This window comes from Cotesia typhae, unplaced genomic scaffold (assembly GCF_013202065.1).
Source record: "Cotesia typhae breed Kobodo isofemale line unplaced genomic scaffold, CoteBio_Ctyphae contig_59, whole genome shotgun sequence".
In the NCBI taxonomy this organism is placed as follows: domain Eukaryota; kingdom Metazoa; phylum Arthropoda; class Insecta; order Hymenoptera; family Braconidae; genus Cotesia; species Cotesia typhae.
This window is the reverse complement of record NW_027423761.1, coordinates 3,140,843-3,158,672: the sequence shown is the minus strand read 5'-3', so window position 1 is coordinate 3,158,672 and position 17,830 is coordinate 3,140,843. Positions and strand designations below refer to the sequence as shown.

The 17,830-nt window shown below is 30.8% G+C and overlaps 3 protein-coding genes across 3 annotated transcripts in view; all 3 read right to left on the bottom strand.

Annotated features, from left to right (window-relative positions):
* Positions 1–391: 391 nt before the first annotated feature.
* Positions 392–2,918, bottom strand: LOC141532219 (uncharacterized). The gene is made up of 2 exons (XM_074250459.1): positions 1,395–2,918; positions 392–1,285 (listed from the first exon to the last, which is right to left on the bottom strand). Exons 1-2 carry the CDS (start codon positions 2,473–2,475, stop codon positions 996–998), a joined length of 1,371 nt encoding a protein of 456 aa, XP_074106560.1. The 5' UTR covers positions 2,476–2,918; the 3' UTR covers positions 392–995.
* LOC141532218 (uncharacterized) lies at positions 2,918–6,383 on the bottom strand. Its single transcript, XM_074250458.1, has 7 exons — positions 6,254–6,383; positions 5,546–6,021; positions 5,238–5,426; positions 4,919–5,095; positions 4,350–4,523; positions 3,689–4,268; positions 2,918–3,197 (listed from the first exon to the last, which is right to left on the bottom strand). The coding sequence occupies exons 1-7, from the start codon at positions 6,345–6,347 to the stop codon at positions 2,932–2,934; spliced, it is 1,956 nt and encodes a 651-aa protein (XP_074106559.1). The 5' UTR covers positions 6,348–6,383; the 3' UTR covers positions 2,918–2,931.
* Positions 6,384–6,674: 291 nt separating this feature from the next.
* The window catches only part of LOC141532416 (uncharacterized), a 29,631-nt gene continuing 18,475 nt past the window's right edge, over positions 6,675–17,830 (bottom strand). The window contains exons 8-10 of the mRNA XM_074250747.1: positions 8,196–8,405; positions 7,224–7,859; positions 6,675–6,680 (exon numbers count right to left, since the gene is read on the bottom strand). Coding sequence (XP_074106848.1) covers positions 6,675–6,680; positions 7,224–7,859; positions 8,196–8,405 — 852 coding nt within the window. The remainder of the gene's footprint in view (positions 6,681–7,223; positions 7,860–8,195; positions 8,406–17,830) is intronic.

Below are 17,830 nucleotides of genomic sequence, written 5' to 3'. Positions count from 1 at the left end.
TATATTATTTAAGCGTGCAATTATACATATTGAATGAAAAAAAATGATTCAATATTATTTGATCTTCCCATTTGACATGTTAATCAATAAAAATATTAATGAAAATTTACTTCTATCGAAATATTTAATTTTTTGGAGCAAGAGAGAAATTTTCTCAAGACAAGAAAATTTACCCCTATCAAGAACTAAATGTTTTGGAGCAAGAGATTGAATTTTCTCAAAAGAAGATTTTCTTGATTTAAATAAATTTTCTTGGCTCAAGTGAATCTTTTTTTCTGCGCAATTAAACTCATAATAGAACTCCGTAAAGATCCAAATTTTAGAATTTCTCATTAATTGGATTCCAAAAATTTATGAGAACATGATAGAACAAATTTATAGTTCTTAAATCTCGAATTAGTTATAGTACGAAGTAACTTATAGTGACTGAAGATTATACATTTATAAATCAAATTTATTTGTATAGTCATATTTACATTTATTGATATAACTGATTTCAAACTTTTTCTATTCAATACGTATACCTCTATTTTCTTTTTCTGCAAACTGATCTCTAGTTTTTTAGAGTATTAGACCATACAGAAAAATAGCTTTAAGTATAATATATTTAAACATTTATTAAATTCAAAATTGCCTGTAAAAATTACAGAATAATAAAATAATCATAGATAATAATAGTAATAATAATAATAAAAATAATAATAATAATAATAGAATAATTTTTTCAATTTTAATAACTGAATCTAAACATAAATTTTTTAGTTCAAGACAAAATTTATAAAATAAAAACATTTGGCCGAGTATTCATGTCGATTGTTCAAATATTTATAAATTTCTAAATCAACATTTTTTTAATACTCATTAGGCTTATTGAAACATAGATTTTAATTGCTTATTTAAAATTAATTATAAAAAAACAATAGCTAAAAGAATTATGCAAATAATTTTTCATTAAGCATATATCAATTCGAATAGAATATCAATAAATAATAAATTTATGCACTAGATGGCAATAAATTGCTTTTTTTAATCAATTTTTTCAGATTAAATCGTACTGGCTGGTTTTTAATTACTCGCAGTTTGTCAGGTTGTTTTTTAGAGTTGTTTTTAGTCCATACCCAAGTTTTAATTGATTCTCTGGAACGAGCCATCATACAAGGGTATTTTTCTTGAAGATCGTCGATATCTTCTAGTGATGGTAAAGTACCAGATTCTAAATTATACTTGAACGCTGAAGTCACAATATCAACCTCAGTTTTGGTCCATCGCTTTTTTTGAATTGTTTCTATAAACCAAATTAAATTTTTTTTTAACCATTTATAGTAACACAAAACTGAAATCAAAATTATAACTTAAAAATTTGTATATAAATTGAATATTAAAAATAAAGTTACCAGTAATTTCAGAAGTTTTTCGGCATATTTTTTTGTTATCGTTATCGTTAGAAACGGAATTTAAAACCATTTGGTTACCGTAGTCCAAATTTAGTTGAATATCTAGATTTTCGCGAGTTGATGGACCTGATGAATCATTTAAATTATCCTCCTCGACCGAGGTATTGATATCATGAGAACAAGATGGCTGTGAGACAAAAACAGGCTCATCCGATTTGTTATCAGACTCTTTTTCAGCCGCTTCACTTGGAATCACAATGAAATCACTTACGTCATCCATTTCATTTTCTTCTTCATCCATATCCACAGGACCTTGCACTGCTTCTAAAACCTTTGCCACTCCAACAATAGTTTTAGATTTGATCGGCTGCTGATAAATTTCGCGATGAATCTTCTCAGAATGACCCATGTGCTTCATCACATCTCCTAGAGCGTTGTCATTCAACTCAAGCTCAATGCATTTGGTAGCTACATGCTTTCGTAAACCAGTTCCACGTAATAATTCCGGTTTTTCAGCACCACATAAAACTGAAAATGATCTCATTTCTTTACAGATATTTATGACTCTTATGCGGTCGTCTACTTTATTTGGCAATCCAAATAAATATTCATTTGTAGCAGGTACATTTACACTAATACGATGTCTGATCAACAAATTAATCTCTTTAATAACATCAGCACCTGCAATCACAGATACAGTACGATCCCTTTTTCCTCTCACTTCAATTTTAAAAAACTTTTCAGCAATTTTTTTTCCGATATCATCTAACAAATTAAATTCTTCATGGTCATTTTTTTTACTAATACACTCAATACGATTCAAATCACTCAAGAGAATATTTTGAATATCTCCCACTCGTCTACGATTAAAGACAAGAAGATACGCAGCAACGAGCTTTAAACCGTTAAGCCATTCTGAAAGGTTAAAGTAATGCTCCAAAACTTGAAAACACCTCTTCCGTTCAACTTTTAAATAATGAACTAATCTTCTTATATCTTCAGTGACGGGTAGTATTACGATTTTTTGTCTTTTAAGCTTACTTTGAGCCTCCGTGGCAATTTTATTTATAGAGTCTGGCATTTCATTCTTATATACTTTTTTAAATCTTGTGACTCTATCTAAACCTTCTTTATCATTTTTTTTAGCCAGTTCACTTTCGTATACCTTCCGAATGTGTTTCAAATAAGTCACTAAATTCAACGCCGAGGATGGTGCACCACACTCATTTTTTAGTCGATCAATTCTCGAGACAACTTCAACAGATTTAACAATTGTATCAATGTACTCTGGAGCAAACAGAGAAGCAAGATCTATGACTTCCGTATTAATTTCTTTTGCTGCGTATAACAATCGACCAACCAACCTCAGTCTTGCACGTATTAAATTGTGCTGATAATGTGCTGTATGTTTCAAACAGAGTTTGTTTCCGTATAAAATAAGTAACCAATCATATCTTATCAATTGAACGATAGCATCTTCTTGGAATACCGGAAAAATAACTAGACTAAGTGTATCACTGGCAGTAGCATGAATACGTCATTCTACGTATCGACCAAGGAATTTATACGAATTTGATCCTTTCGTTTGATGATTAATACATGTAGCAAAATGTTTGTAGGAATTTGCTTTTGTAACAGTTTTCAAACATTTAGCACAGGTCGTGTAATCACTTGCTACTTTTTTTTCCGATCTAGGACGCCGGCTGACTAGTAGTTTTCCAGTATTATAATCCGGGTTAGTATTATGCATGTATCTGCCGTTGTCTCGAAGAATTTCCAATAATTTTTTTCTTTCTTTGGTACCTACATAAATTATTTAGTTAATAAATATTTTAAGTGAAATATTAAATACTACAAAAATAATAAGACAATTAAATTAAATTATAACTTCGAAACAATCAACAAATATTTATAACAGCCTTCAATCAGTAATATACGTTTAATCAAAACAATGAACTTCTTCTAAATTATAATTATAAAGTCACATTTTAACTTCGATGATTTAAATATGTATATAGAATTATAATAAAAGTCAAATTATGATAGTTGACATTACTTTTTCATGAAACTACACCCATATATTTGAATTTTTTCGTACAAAAAGCTTAATTCGATAAGAGTAAGAGGTTGATAAACTAATGATTCATCTGTACATTAATTTCTTTTTAGTCATATCAAATTTTAAATTGAAGTTTTGTTAAAATTTATTAAAAATAATTTCTGTAATCAAAATTACTGAACTACAACAAATATTAATTCAAACTCGAAATATAATATCCAAAAATATTACAAACCTTTTGGAGTGCTTTTAAGCTGCTGAGCTTCTTCAATATCTTTATGTTTCGTATCAATATGGCGAGGTAACTTTACTACTGATTTTTGACAATATATACAGAAATACTTTTTCTTCCACCGTGGTTGAAAAGTTACATTTCCTACTTCATCAGTAGTAAAACTGCTTTCTACATTCAACTTTGAATTATCACAAGACCCTTTCATCGAAAGAGGAACCTTGATTGATGTCGAATTCTTCACAACAATTTTCTTGGTACTTGATACGAAAGAAGGTACATTCATGGGTGTATTTTCAAATGTTGGATCTCCATCATTACCTATTTTTGGTAATTGAAGGCTATGTGCAGAGTCTTCGGTAATAGTTGAAGAATGTATTACTTGGGCTGGGTCAAAATCAATATCACTTGTTTCTTTAGATATTGAATTGTGATCAGATAAAATTGAATAAGAATTAATTTCTTCATGTCCTAAATCTGGAACTGATAAATTTTCATTAACGGTTTCGTGCTCAGCTCGTACGAATTCCACTGTTTCGCTGTCTAATTGAGATGACAAAATACACTCTAATTGCTCGGAAATCTGGAAATTATTAACGATGTAAAGCTATAGATTTAATTTATATTATAATAATGTTATGGATTAATAGGAAAGAATTGAAACCTTATAATTTGATTCATAATTAGATAAATCAGAATCGTCGACAATTATTTCATCCATACTTGGAATTATAACTGATTCTAATAAATCGTCTTCTGGTGAATTGAAACCTGGAGAGGAGACAATACCTTGTGCTTGAATATCACATTCTTTTTGAAAAATTTTGTCAAAATTATTCTGTAAAATAAAGTCTGGTTATTTTAAGTGACGTCATATTGATTTTAATTATTTTCTAAAACATTCAATACATTCAATTAAGTTTTTAAATTAATTGTAGAAAATCTTTGGTCAGGAATTAAAATAATACTAATTCACAAATAGAACTATTTTTGAGCGATACGTAATGAGATATTCAAATATTTTCGTGTTATTTAAAGGAATTTACGACAAATTACTATCTATGCTTTTGTTTGATTGTAAAAAAAACTAATGAGTGATATTAAAATACTTCTTAGATTGAAATAAAAAAATAAAAAGTTATAGTTACAATTATCAAATTAATTTTTTGTAAGAATAATAACCTCATACATCACTATGGAAATTATTAAAGCTATTTAAATGCTAGTGCGAACCTCAATGTTTTGTGTAGCGTCTGTTGAAATATCAAGATTAGTAGAACTACAATTAATTTTCATATTTTGATTTCGTTGTCGGAAGTTCAAATTTATCTCTAAATCAACCGATGGTTCGGATATGGTGGTATTACTAATTATTACATTCCGTGAACTGTGTGTAGTGGCTGGTAATTCCTATGGATTAAAAAAAAAATTACAATGTCATCAATTAAATAATTATACTGTCCTCATAAGTATATTTTTTTTATCTTTATAAATATTAATAATAAATTTCATCTAATAATAACCAAAAAAATAGCGAAATAGAATAGTTAACCTTTTGATCTTGTGACAAGGCCATAAAGTTAATGGAATCATCTGTAAAATTTAAATCATTATCATTTATTATCATGTCTTGGTGATCTTGATACGGTGTTGAATGAAAATTTGAGTTTTTTAATTCATTTTCAGCCATCATGCTATCTTCGTCAGTTTGAATGGGACAATGCGAAGCACCTTGCATTATCTATAATAAAACGATTCAATCAAAATTTTATAAATGAATTAATTTTATCTAAGTTTCAATAACTTATATTCAATAAATCCATACGAGGTAACAAAAATAATTAATAAATTACACTTGACCTCATAATCTTCCAACCTATCATGGGAGTTACTTTTTACGTCGTTAATAGAATTTTGTCCAGTTTTCACATCTTGTTTTACTTGTTCTGAATACATATCAATATTCAATTTAGGTGGTAGATGACTAACCTTTGAAATATCGTGGGAAATACATAGAAGGTCATCTTTTTTAGTTCCAACAATATCTAAAACTTTATGAACCGGTGATATATATGAAGATTTTAATACTTCATTGTACTGTCCATCGATATTCAAGTCGGTTACATTTTTTTTTTCCAAGCTTGACAAATCATTTATATTTTTAGTTAATATTGTATTATTCTCAACAATCTTAGTAGTCTTGCCAGTGCACGATTCATCATTTTTATTTTTGTTTAAAATTGCTCCAATTAACTTATTTTTATCTATGTAGCTAATTATAATTTTTGGTACTCCTGCGTTCAAAGATTCACATATAGAAAAAATGTTATCACGACCTAAAAAAATTAAACATAAATTAACAGTATACCTTTTAAACTGAAAAAATACATACTGTAAATAGGAGTAATGCACATAAGTTTATTGTTGACCGGATTCAAATTTTATGAATATTGCGAATTTTACGTATATTTTTTTTTGTAATGGCAGCAGCAGATAATTTTACTTTTATATGTAGATATTTTTTTTTTAATTTTATTGATATTAAAAAATATTATGTCAAATACTTACTGTTCACAATTTTTTTGAAATTTTTAGATAACCGTCTTCTTTTTTTAATTACTTTGTACTTTTGAGTATCAGTTGTATAAATTAACTGATACATTTTGTCAAGTTTTATAACCAAATTATAAAATTTACGTGACAATCGTTTTAATCTTAGAGGTCTTTATATTAAATAAAATGATATAGTTGTCGAACAAGAGAGTGTACCTCGGGTTTTTTCGGAATGGTTTCCCCTACTCTTGTACGAACGTAATTGCGCATGCGCAAGTTGAAAGAAGTTCCCAACTGGTATTACTACACGCGCGGTAAATTTAAATTTCTTGAAATTTAATATTTCTGAGAACAGAGAGCGCTCGTAGATAATTCTTATTAAAAAACTGCTAAGATTTAAATTCACGTATTTAAAGTTACAATTTTGTCTAATTTCTTAATCCTATTATAAATCAATTATTTTCAATGTATTTTTTTTTATTATTAACTTATAATAAATAATTGTAACATCAAAAAAGAAATCATAAATTTAAATAAATTATTAATGCTGACCTTAGATTCAAAAAGATAACAGAATGTGATAAAAATAAAGAAAACAACTAACAGAAAAACGGCGAGAAGAATAAATTTCAATACCTAAACGATGCGTTGCAAAGATACAAAGGTGCTAAGAAATATTTTTACAAGCTACGTTAATATATGAGAGGAAAAGTTCATTAAATTGAAAAATAACATTTGAACTTTTTATTCATTTTAAAATATATTTTAATTTATAAAACAATACATAAATTATGTTTATCAATATAAAAAAATTACTTTTATTTTTGTAAAATTATACATATAAAACAAAACAATATATACATTTTTTTTATGCATGCATCAATGAAAATATAAAAATATTTTCATTTAAATTTAGAATTTAGGTGGTTACTGAAAATTTTATTTTATAAATACCCCAAAAGCCATTATTTGGTTCACAATTTACATTTATCCCAGCTAACAACGCCTTAGCCAATGCTAATGGCCCACAGCATTGAAAAAGTCGAGCTTTTCCAGTGTTGTTCTCAGCTAAACAGTTAGATTTGTCCACTGAGTGGGAGTTGAAAAGGAAAAAATGTTGGTCGTCCGAATGTGGGGAATGAAGATGTTTAAATGCCACAGTTTTTCCTTGCGTAATAAACAGAAATCCGGACTTTTCTTCAATTCTTGGCAGAACTTCTTGGATAATATCCTTATATAAGCGGCTCAAAGGATTCTGAGTGAACAATGACCCATAACACACATCATTTTTTTCAACTATGACCACAAGCTGATTTTTCATGAGAAAATTAGATAATAATTCATCTATATTTAGCATGTCTTCATTAGCGGTGACTCTGCATTGTAAATAATACTTGTCACCACCAATAAGGATATCGTCTAAATCTTTTACAGTTATAGTAGACAAGTGATTAGGCAATGCTGCTATCGCATATGTTGCAATAGCAGTACATTGTAACTCTGTTTGCTGGTGTGTGAATAATTCCAGGCTGCCTTGGTGGTAATTGGCCGATTGATATAAATATACTCCCTTCATGGATGTAACGCTACAGTGACCTTCCGTGGCCAATTCTATTATATCCTGAAAAATTATTAAAATTATTATATTATACCGGCTTACACAGCTAACTAAGTTGGAATTTTCCAATTTTTTGAAATTGAGAATCTATGCTTGAATGCTTTTTTGGAACCAAAGAATTGAAAAAATATTAATTAATTGTAGATATTGTTGCCATATGTTTAAAATAATTTTTATGCAGTTGTCAATTACTTCGCATTCATCGAATCTTAATAATTATTTTTTAATCATTATTACCCAAGTTCTAATTCAGTGTAAGTATTCAGCGCCGAGTATTAAATAAAAGAAATATTATAAACGGCTAAAAAAATTAAATATATTATAACAATGAAAACTTACAATTGTTTCTTCAGAAAGTTGTAAATTCTGATCATTCTTTGATGATGACAATGGTTCGTACGTCTCCAATATGTCCTGAAGCATCTGCGTTCGGAATGGTTTCATGTTAGCGGTGTTTATATTGGCAATCGGCTTTAACATCGACAACTGCTTTGCATAATAACAAACGAAAACGCCACAGTCATAATCATTATTCTGCAGCGGAATATTCTGAAAAATCACTTGACTGATATAAACATGTCGTAAAAACAAAATAATATTCTAAGCATCTACATCGTGTAATGATTTTAATAGAATAATTACGAAGGGGGGTAGATAATTTTATAATATAAGACTGTTTTAAGCAAAAATACGGTTAACAAAAAATTTAATAATTTTTAACTTCTCGCTAAAAATCGAAGATTTTCAAAAATCGGAAAGTTATTTTCACCCCGTTTTGCAAAAATCGAGTTTTCATCAGATCTCGACGTTTGAAGGTCACAGGAAGTTTCCCTGACTGTCCCCGCGATGTTGTCACTATGTCGTGTCGCGCGCGCGCGCGTGTGTGTGTGTGTGTGACTCGCTTATAACTTTTAAGAAATCTTGAAAAATCTACAAAAAAATTAAAAAAATCATTTTTGAAAGTGGTTTTTTTGGAATATCTTTTAAACGGCTGTATCGATCAACTTCAAAAACTAATCCGCCCTTAAACTTGAAAAACCACGCCGATCGTCGCCAATCCGTTCAAAATCGGTTGATTCGTTTGTGAGTTATCGTGAACGAAAGAAAACCGAAAAAAGTGTTTTTTCGAGATTACTCTGAAGTTTTCGATTTGATCAATTAAAACCTGAAAATCACTCATGAGGATGATAAAACTACGTCGAATGCCGCCAACCGCGTGAAAATCGGTTGATCCATTCAATAGTTATTGCGATTTGAAAAATCTAAAAATCGTGTTCTACGAAACTTCTATCAGACTTTTGAGCTGGGAGAGCTCAAATACATCAAGATATTATATCTCCGAACTCAGTGAGCTCAAAATATCACATAAATTATATTTTGAGCTCAAAAATCTTAAAAATGTCATAAGTACAACTTTAAGCGCTCAGGTATGGAATTAGCGGGAAGTTACAGGGATGGCCTTTAGGGTGAACCGTTTTCCTATGTTTTTTTTTTTTTAAACAAGCTGTTATAGAGTTCAATACTTTTTTTTATCTTTAATGTCTCTATTTTGTGCCAAACACTATTTAATTATTTACAGCTTTCAATAACTCGACTGAGCAGAATTAAAAAATAATTTGATATGCGATTTTTATGAATCAAAACAAGAAAATTCTTCTTGACTAATCCAAGATATTAATTTGGATTTAATAATCGTATCTAAGATGAAAGTTTTATTTTTTTAACTAAAATTATTTGACAAATTAAAAAAGTGTTTTTCAAAAATTGTTTTGAAATTTATCAAAAAATCATAGTCCGAGAACATCATTGTTTGAAAATTTTTTTTATTATTATCGTCAAAATCGAAAAATTTTTTTTTCCCCTCCGGGCGTAAAGTGTCAACTTTAGCCCCGCTGCGCTAGACGAAGTTTCCGCTTTACGCCTTCGTCGGGGAATAAAATAGTATACACTCCTCGGGAAGTAAATAAGAAAGCCTCAGATCACATGTTTGTTGACCTCGGCTTCGCCTCGGCCAACAATTGCATGTGCTCTGAGATATTTCTTCCTTTACTTCCCTAGGGATGTAATATACTATTTTTCTGATTCATAATGTATATGCGATATTCTATGCCAAATCTAAAACTTTTGAACTCGACTCCTTTACATTTAGCTGAAACTTTATCATTCTTTTCTACCCTTTGAAAAACGTTCTTGGGAATGTTTTCAAATTTATTTGTCCAACCCAAAAAATATTTTGATTTTCCAAGGAAAGTGGCTTTTTTATTTTCAAATAGCCATAACTATTTTAGATATTGACCTTTGGGTACCTTTTTTTTTTAATTTTTGTTTTTGAATTAACTTTTCGGAAAAATACACAAAAAAAAAAAACAAATATTATTAATTCTATTATATAATAAATTTTTTTGAGCAAAATCGTTATTTTTCCGAAGTCGGTCACTTTTTTTTTATTTTTTTTTTCTCAAAAAAAACTTCAATCAGTTTCATAACTATTCCCACTCATCTCGGGCAGGGCCGATTTTTTTTATTTTGTTGAAAAAAAAAAATAACTTTTTTATTTCTGAAAATTTGACAATTTTTCATTGTCAAAAAAAACCATTTATTTTATAGAATTGATTATATTTGATTTTTTTTGTGTATTTCATCGAAAAGTTCATTCAAAAACAAAAATTTAAAAAACAAAAGTTACCCAAAGGTCAATGTCTAAAAAAGTTATGGCTATGTGAAAATTAAAAAGTAACTTTTTTGGGAAATTCAAAACTTTTTTTGGGTTGGAAAAAAAAATTTGAAAAAATTATCAAAAACGTTTTTCAAAATGTAAAAAACAATGATAAAGTTTCAGCTAAATCTAAAGGGGTCGAGTTCAAAAGTGGTCGATGGAATACCCCATATATACTTCGGAGTGTCTATTGACACCATCCACGGAAAATCCGTGACTCTAAAAAAGTGAAAAGATGGTCATTTTTAGCTTTTTTCCATGTCTTTAAACCGTGAAAAATCCGCGGAAAAAAATTGAATAACTGAACGATATATATTATTGTCCGTGACTTTAAGAACTTAAAAACACCGAACATTTAAAATTACAAGGAACAAATAAATTCTTTTTTTTCCGTGACTCTAAGAGCTAATTAACACAGAAAAGCTTTATGAAAGGGACAATTCGTTCGGTTGTCCGTGACCCTAAGTACTTAAAAACAGGGAAAATTCTAAATAACACACGGAGAAAAAAAAATTGTTGCCGTAAGGTGAGATAACTTATGGTAACAAATTTTTACCTTAGTATAGAGCTAAAGCAATATTCTTTGTTGTAACATAACATTGTAATGATAACAAATTTTATTTTTTCCTTAGTAATGTCATCTGTAAGTACGACAAAAATATTTCTATCAGTGACATAAGTTTTGAAGAGCCATCACCGTCCCAGACTTGGCCCAGGCCTGGACCAACGGTTGACCTAACAAGTTGATATTTTCAAAGCGAGGCTTAGGGAAATCACTATTGCTGGACTGAATATGAATTTAAAACTTGCTTATTGTTCTAATTGAGTCATAAAAACTTTTTTGTTGTAATAAACGCACATTGATTTCTTATAAAAAATATTTAAAGTTAAAAAATACTGCAATAGTAGGTAAACAGGGGGGTCTGACTCCACCGGTAAAACAGATTTGTGGGTTCATGTCCATACTAAGGGATCTGTATAACCGACTGTAGGTTCGTGGCGGATATCGTCTGTGGGTATGGGCGACCTGTTTTACCGACAGTTTGAGGATATGGTCGAGGTTTTGCAGGTGGCGCTGGTGGTGAATTCCGCCGCCATCATACTGTCCGCCATTTTCCCGCCATTTTTAAAATTTATCTGCCATTTTGAATTGTGAATCCGTCATTTGAATCCGCCATCTGGTGGCTGCTATCCGACATCTGGTGGTTGCTATCTACCATCTGATGGCTGCTATCCACCATTTTGAATCTGATTTCCGCCAATTGTGAATTCACCATTTTGTTAAAAAATGCACCTGTGATCTAACCATCAACTATAGTTGCTTAGATCACAAGTGCATTTTATTGTTCATAATCTGAAAAGGTTTATATATTCAAACTGCATGTATGACGAGTACATGCGAGAAGATACACCATCTGGTGAGGTTTTTGTCAACCTTAGGTTTAAGCCTGTTCAAGGTCATACGCAGTTTTCTTTGTTCTCCTGCGTAGTAGATGACGTCATCAGATAGGTTTGAACCTGTTCAAGGTCGCGTAACTGCGTAGTTTTCTTTGTTCTATTTCTAACTGCGTAGTAGATGACGTTATCAGACAGGTTTAGACTTGTTTTGTGAAAGGGGTGGGGGAAATTTCCACGAACCAGATGACTCATTCTGTTCTAGAATTTTCTAACTGCACAGTAGATGACTCATTCTGTTCTAGAATTTTCTTACTGCGCAGTAGATGACGTCATCAAACCGGTTTCGAGGTAGAGGAGTGGGGGTAACTACGCAGTATTTTCTGTCTATATAAGCAGCTCGCTGAGAGCGTACTTCATAAAAAACGAAGTACACGTCTCCAGTGAAGTACCAGTTGTCGACAGACAGTAGTGAAGTATTGGTGATATACATCTTCTGCCTATCAGTATTACTAATTGTAAGTATTCATTTACTGTCTAATTAAAATATGAATTGAATGAAGAATCATTTAATTAATTAAAAAATTTTTACAGCTATCAATCATGGATTTTACCAAGATAAATGAGGTTAATTGTCTTACTGGGATTCTTCCTGTTAAAAAAATGATTCATTTGGAGTTTAATCGAGAATATAAGATTAATGGTATCAAAGCTATTACAACTCAGTATGGGACTAGGATTGTTGCCAATCTAAACGATGAATTTAACATTTATCTACTATCTAGAACTATTCAACATTTAAAAGATGATAACTTCCTGAAGAGTTTGAATGAATTAATAGATTCAAACTATCTGTTTCTACGTTTCCATGGTGGAAAATATAATAAATTTGAATTTATTAATTCTAGTCTTGATGTAAAAATGACCAGTGGAATTATTTAATCAATAAAATATTGGATTTCAATATAAATAATTCATTATTTTTATTTATAATTCCTCACATTTTTAATTTAAGATTAATATTTATAATTCAAATTCAATAAGTTATACTTAATCATAATTTTTTAAGTTACTTATCATAATGATAGTTTGAATTTCGCGCTTCTTTTACTAGAGCCATCTACTATCAGTTTATTCTTAGAGCGTGAAAGCTGTCAATTCATAAATATTAAAAAAATTTTCTAGTTATATATACATATATAGAATAATACATGACTTTTAATTTAAATAAAAGATAAATAATTATTATTAGTTTATAATATTTTGTTATTAATATTATTAATATTTATTTAAATTAAAAGTTATGTATTATTTGATAAACTAATATGGGGTTGATGTGCTCTGTATCGTCAAATCCAAAAATCTTCTATATATTTTGAAAATCAATACTCAGTTTTTATTTTTAAATGGTTATATAAAATAATGCATGACTTTTAATTTAAACAAATATTAATTATAAAATTTTAGAAAACAAAAACTGATTATTGATTATCATAATTAAAAAATCAAAAACCATTACGCCATCTGTTGATAAGTATTAATATCAGTAGTAGTATTGGAAAATTATTTGAATTTAATAACTAACAATAATTAATTCTATTCTGAATTAAATGTGTTAGGATGAAATAATAATAACAATTATAATTCATTTATTTTAGATTTATTGAGTGCTTACAAACCAATCTTTTAAATTTTTACATTTTCCAAGGCACATAAATCAGATAAACGATCATGATAATTACAAAAATGATTGTTACAAATTTTCATACTTTTTAGAGAGGGACATTTGAAATTATCGAGATCGATTACAATTTTATTATCACAATCAATTAAATTTTGAACCCATAACTTTTTCTCGATACCTTTGACATAAATAATTTTTTTATTACAAGTTAAATAATTGAGAACTTCTTTGAGCTTGTAATATGAAGTTGTTCCAGCATTCCAACCGATTCCATGATAATTTCGGATCAGCCAGGTATTCAGACGTTGATAGTTGGTAGGTAGCACCTTCCAGTGATATGGCGGTTGAAATAGTGTGTATGACAACTCTTCAATATTATCAATATCATGTTGAATTGTTATTGAGGCCAACTCCTTAACAATGAAGCGATTATCAGCTCCTCTGAATCCTTGAACGTCTAGAATGATCTCCATTTTTACTGCTCTTGACAACGAAGAGTGACTGAATGATGACTCTTACAATCAATTCAACCTTTTTATAACCCGATCTCTGGATTTTACCCCCACCACTCGATAATCTTATTGGTTAATTAATAATTTGATTGGTTATTCAAACTACGTCGTAGAGTTTTAAACTGCGTAGTAGATGATGTCATCAGACAGGTTTGAACCGGTTCAAGGTCTCGTAGCTGTGCAGTTTTTCTTTCTTCTATTTCTGTTGGGTAGTAGATGACGTCATCTCATTTTTACAGGTTATGTTTATGCTTTCCCGCCATTTAACTCATTTTACAGGTTATGTTTATGCTTTCCCACCATTTAACTTATGATTTCAGGTTATTGTGCGTCAGACTTCTTGTGCGTCATCTATCATAACTGCGCAGTTTCTATTTTTAGATTATGAGTCATACTATTCTAGAATTTTTCCAACTGCGCAGTAGATGACGTCATTACCTTGCTATAAAAGCAGCGCGCCGCGAGCATACTTCATCGAAGTGTAGTACGAGTGAAGTACCATAGTGTTGTGTGTTAGAAAATTTCAAGCTTTTGAAATCTGCTGTTCTGAAACTGTTTTCTGAAGCCGGCTACCAGCTGTTGAAATCTGCTACCTCGTGCTGGAATCTGCTACTTGAAATCTGCTGAAGAAATCTCAATCATGGCACCGTACCGTAAACATCCTGTTACCGATACAATGCATGAAATTGAGAGATCAACAACTTTCAAGCGTGTCAAAGTTGAAGATAAAACTCCAAGCCCGTTGATGTTCAAGAGGATGTGTGAACTTGAGGTGGGAAAAACTTACAAGCTAACTGGGATTAGAACGGTTATGACAGATCATGGACTCAACGTTGAAATCGATCTGGAAAACCACTTTTCAACGTTCTTCCTGCTACCACCAACCAGAAATATCTCAACAATCCTGATATGATATTTAAAATGAAATTTTTAATCTTATGCAATACTTTAAATCGACACTACATTGGGGCCAATTATAATAAATTCAAGCTTATTAATCACTCTGGGAAATCAATTACAGAAATTGTGAGAGAATTGTGTTTTGATATGTGCACTTAACTTTTATTCTAAATAATTGTTTTATACTTAACTTTTATACTAAATAATTTTTTATACTTATTCTAGTAAGGTTTATAGTTAAAAACGCAAAATTAAAAAAAGTTTTTTCTTTATTTGCTATTTTTAATTACATCAAGTTTATTGAATATTTTTAATCACAATAAGTTTTTAGATTAGTATAGGATCAATAATTTTATTTAATTCTTGTATTCGTCGGCGAAATCGTTCTCCGTCTCTTGCTGCTTGTTCCCATGGACCTTTCCTCGCTTGTCTGGATGCAAAGTCCCACACATACATGTAATGTATGGTGGGCTTGGGGTCAAACTGTACCATTAAGTAAGTTTTCTCACAGTGCTGCTGATGGGATTGTACTCAACTATTCGGTCGTGAATTATCAAGCAGTAAGCAGCAGTTTGATTTGGAAACTGTGCTGACGATTCAAACTCCAGACGTATATCCACAGGTCCAGACTTGATTGACTCGTTCTGCTTGGAACAGTCAATTATATACAGAGGTGCTGTACTTAGAAATTTTTTTCTTAGCCAATAGCGGTTCAGCTTCTTTCCCATAGTAAGCACTTTGAAAATTTGTGTGTACATATCAAACATCAAGGCATACTGATTATGCACAATGTTGAGGTTCAAATTTCCATATGGATAACTCTGAGAGTTCAAGAACAGCTTAATGTCTCTTATGCTGCAGTGATCAAACTCGCTTGCATTTTGATTCGATTGATTCTTTCTTGCTGTTTGGAATCCAAGGATAACAAAACGAGGTTTCTCAAGCTGATTTGTCGTTTTGATTACCCAAATATGCTTGTTGGTAGCTGGTAGCAGTGGATACTCATACAATTCCCAAGTCCGGAAACTGATTGGAATAGCTGGATCGGAGGTTATGTAATTCAAGACCTCGATTTTTTGCTTGTCAGACATTGTTATGTATGGTACAATCCACTCAATTTTTTGAATCGTAATTGAAACATTTTCATTCTCAACGGTAACAACATAAGCATTTTGATCAGTATTTGATCTGATCAGTATCAATTCATGCTTGGCATTCACGATAATTCGTTGATAATCTTCAGCAAATCCAAGAATGAAACTCAGCGGTACTGAGACATCAAAGTAACCGCTATTATCAGTCAGCTTGTTGTCATCTTCATTAACAATCCAACCAGCATTTTCCAGAATATTTTGTTGTCCCGGACTCAGAGAAGCGTATCCTTTCATAACACTGGTGATACCAACATTCTTACATCTATCGATTTCTACACCATTGAGTTCATAACGTATCTCTTCAAACATATGACAAACAGCCATGTTGACCATCTTCGTAGTAGCACTTACAGCAGTACCATCAGCTTTCCTCATTCTTCCATAAAAATGTAATGTGCTTTTGCTTGGGAGCAAGCACAGATCTTGATGTTGAACAGCAATCCTGATTTCTTCAATCACTGTTGTTGAATGTTGATGATGCATATGGTAAGTACGAATGAGCTTCACAGTGTGCAATAGACTCATCGAAAATAATTGATTTTTTTATATCTAAGATTTCCGCCATGGTATCACACAAGCTAGACAACAAAAATTTATTTTTATCTTGTGAATTTTCCACGTAATTTTAGTCCTAGACTTTTTAGGAACTCTGCGTTTTGACGTGTCAACACTTTCAGAGCTCGATGATGACTGATAATCTTTGGACATCCTGCAATCCTTTTATACCCGTTACCAGTCTTTGTCTCATATACGATACCCATTACAGACTTTTTATATGCAGTCTTATCGTTATAGTCTCGCCACGGAAATTTGCTATTCTCCCGTCCTGATCAACAATGCGGAGCCTCAAGTTGTGTATTGCTCGTACGGCGACTGGTAGGTAAATGATGTTTGTTGGCACTTCCACTATCTTATATCCTGCTGGAACCCTCGGGAAAAATTCATGGATTGTGTGATTCTTCTCACCATTGATGTACGATCCAGTAGTTATATTGCATTCGACTCTCAGAGCATTGATTTTCAATATTTTGACTGGTAAATCAGATTTATGTGCTGTGTTAGGTTCAAGCACGCGGTTGGTAAATCCAAGTAATGATCCAATGGAATCTTCAGGCTCAAAATTTATATATTGATCACATCTTATTTCACTTCTCAACTCATTGTTGTTTGCTTTTAAAGTGAAACTTAGTTCAGGTAATGTCTTGTTTATATAAGTTTCAATATCTTTAATTTCATAACTCCCTGTTGGTATAGTTATTTCTTGAAATCTCTTGATTGTACTTCTTTTGAATCTTTTTGATGACACATAAAATTTATTAGCACCAACATCAATATTTGGTATTGAATTAAATGTCAGGAGCTTAACGAGTCCAAGTACATAATTTTTGTTGGTGATAGCTCAATCGGCGGAAAATAATTTGCCTCCAGTATGGAGGAGTTTCCGGATAGTGTCAAGGTGAATGACTCTGCCATGACTGACGCTTGTTGTCCCGACTCACTTCAATTTATAGTTGTCCAGCCAGGAATTTTAAGCACAAATGTCCACATATGATTGTATCAAAGTCTTGATATCTTTTATGATTGTACTTTACGCTACCTACATCGAGATATTT

What these genes read in the sequence shown, in the direction of transcription:
- LOC141532219 (XM_074250459.1), bottom strand. Translation starts at nt 2,475, where the DNA reads ATGCCAGACTCTATAAATAAAATTGCCACGGAGGCTCAAAGTAAGCTT. An exon ending in AAAAACTTCTGAAATTACTG is followed by an intron (nt 1,286 to 1,394) that starts GTAACTTTATTT and finishes TTTGGTTTATAG; the next exon opens with AAACAATTCAAAAAAAGCGA.
- LOC141532218 (XM_074250458.1), bottom strand. Translation starts at nt 6,347, where the DNA reads ATGTATCAGTTAATTTATACAACTGATACTCAAAAGTACAAAGTAATT. An exon ending in ATTATGAATCAAATTATAAG is followed by an intron (nt 4,269 to 4,349) that starts GTTTCAATTCTT and finishes AATAATTTCCAG; the next exon opens with ATTTCCGAGCAATTAGAGTG. An exon ending in GCTTAAAAGCACTCCAAAAG is followed by an intron (nt 3,198 to 3,688) that starts GTTTGTAATATT and finishes TAATTTATGTAG; the next exon opens with GTACCAAAGAAAGAAAAAAA.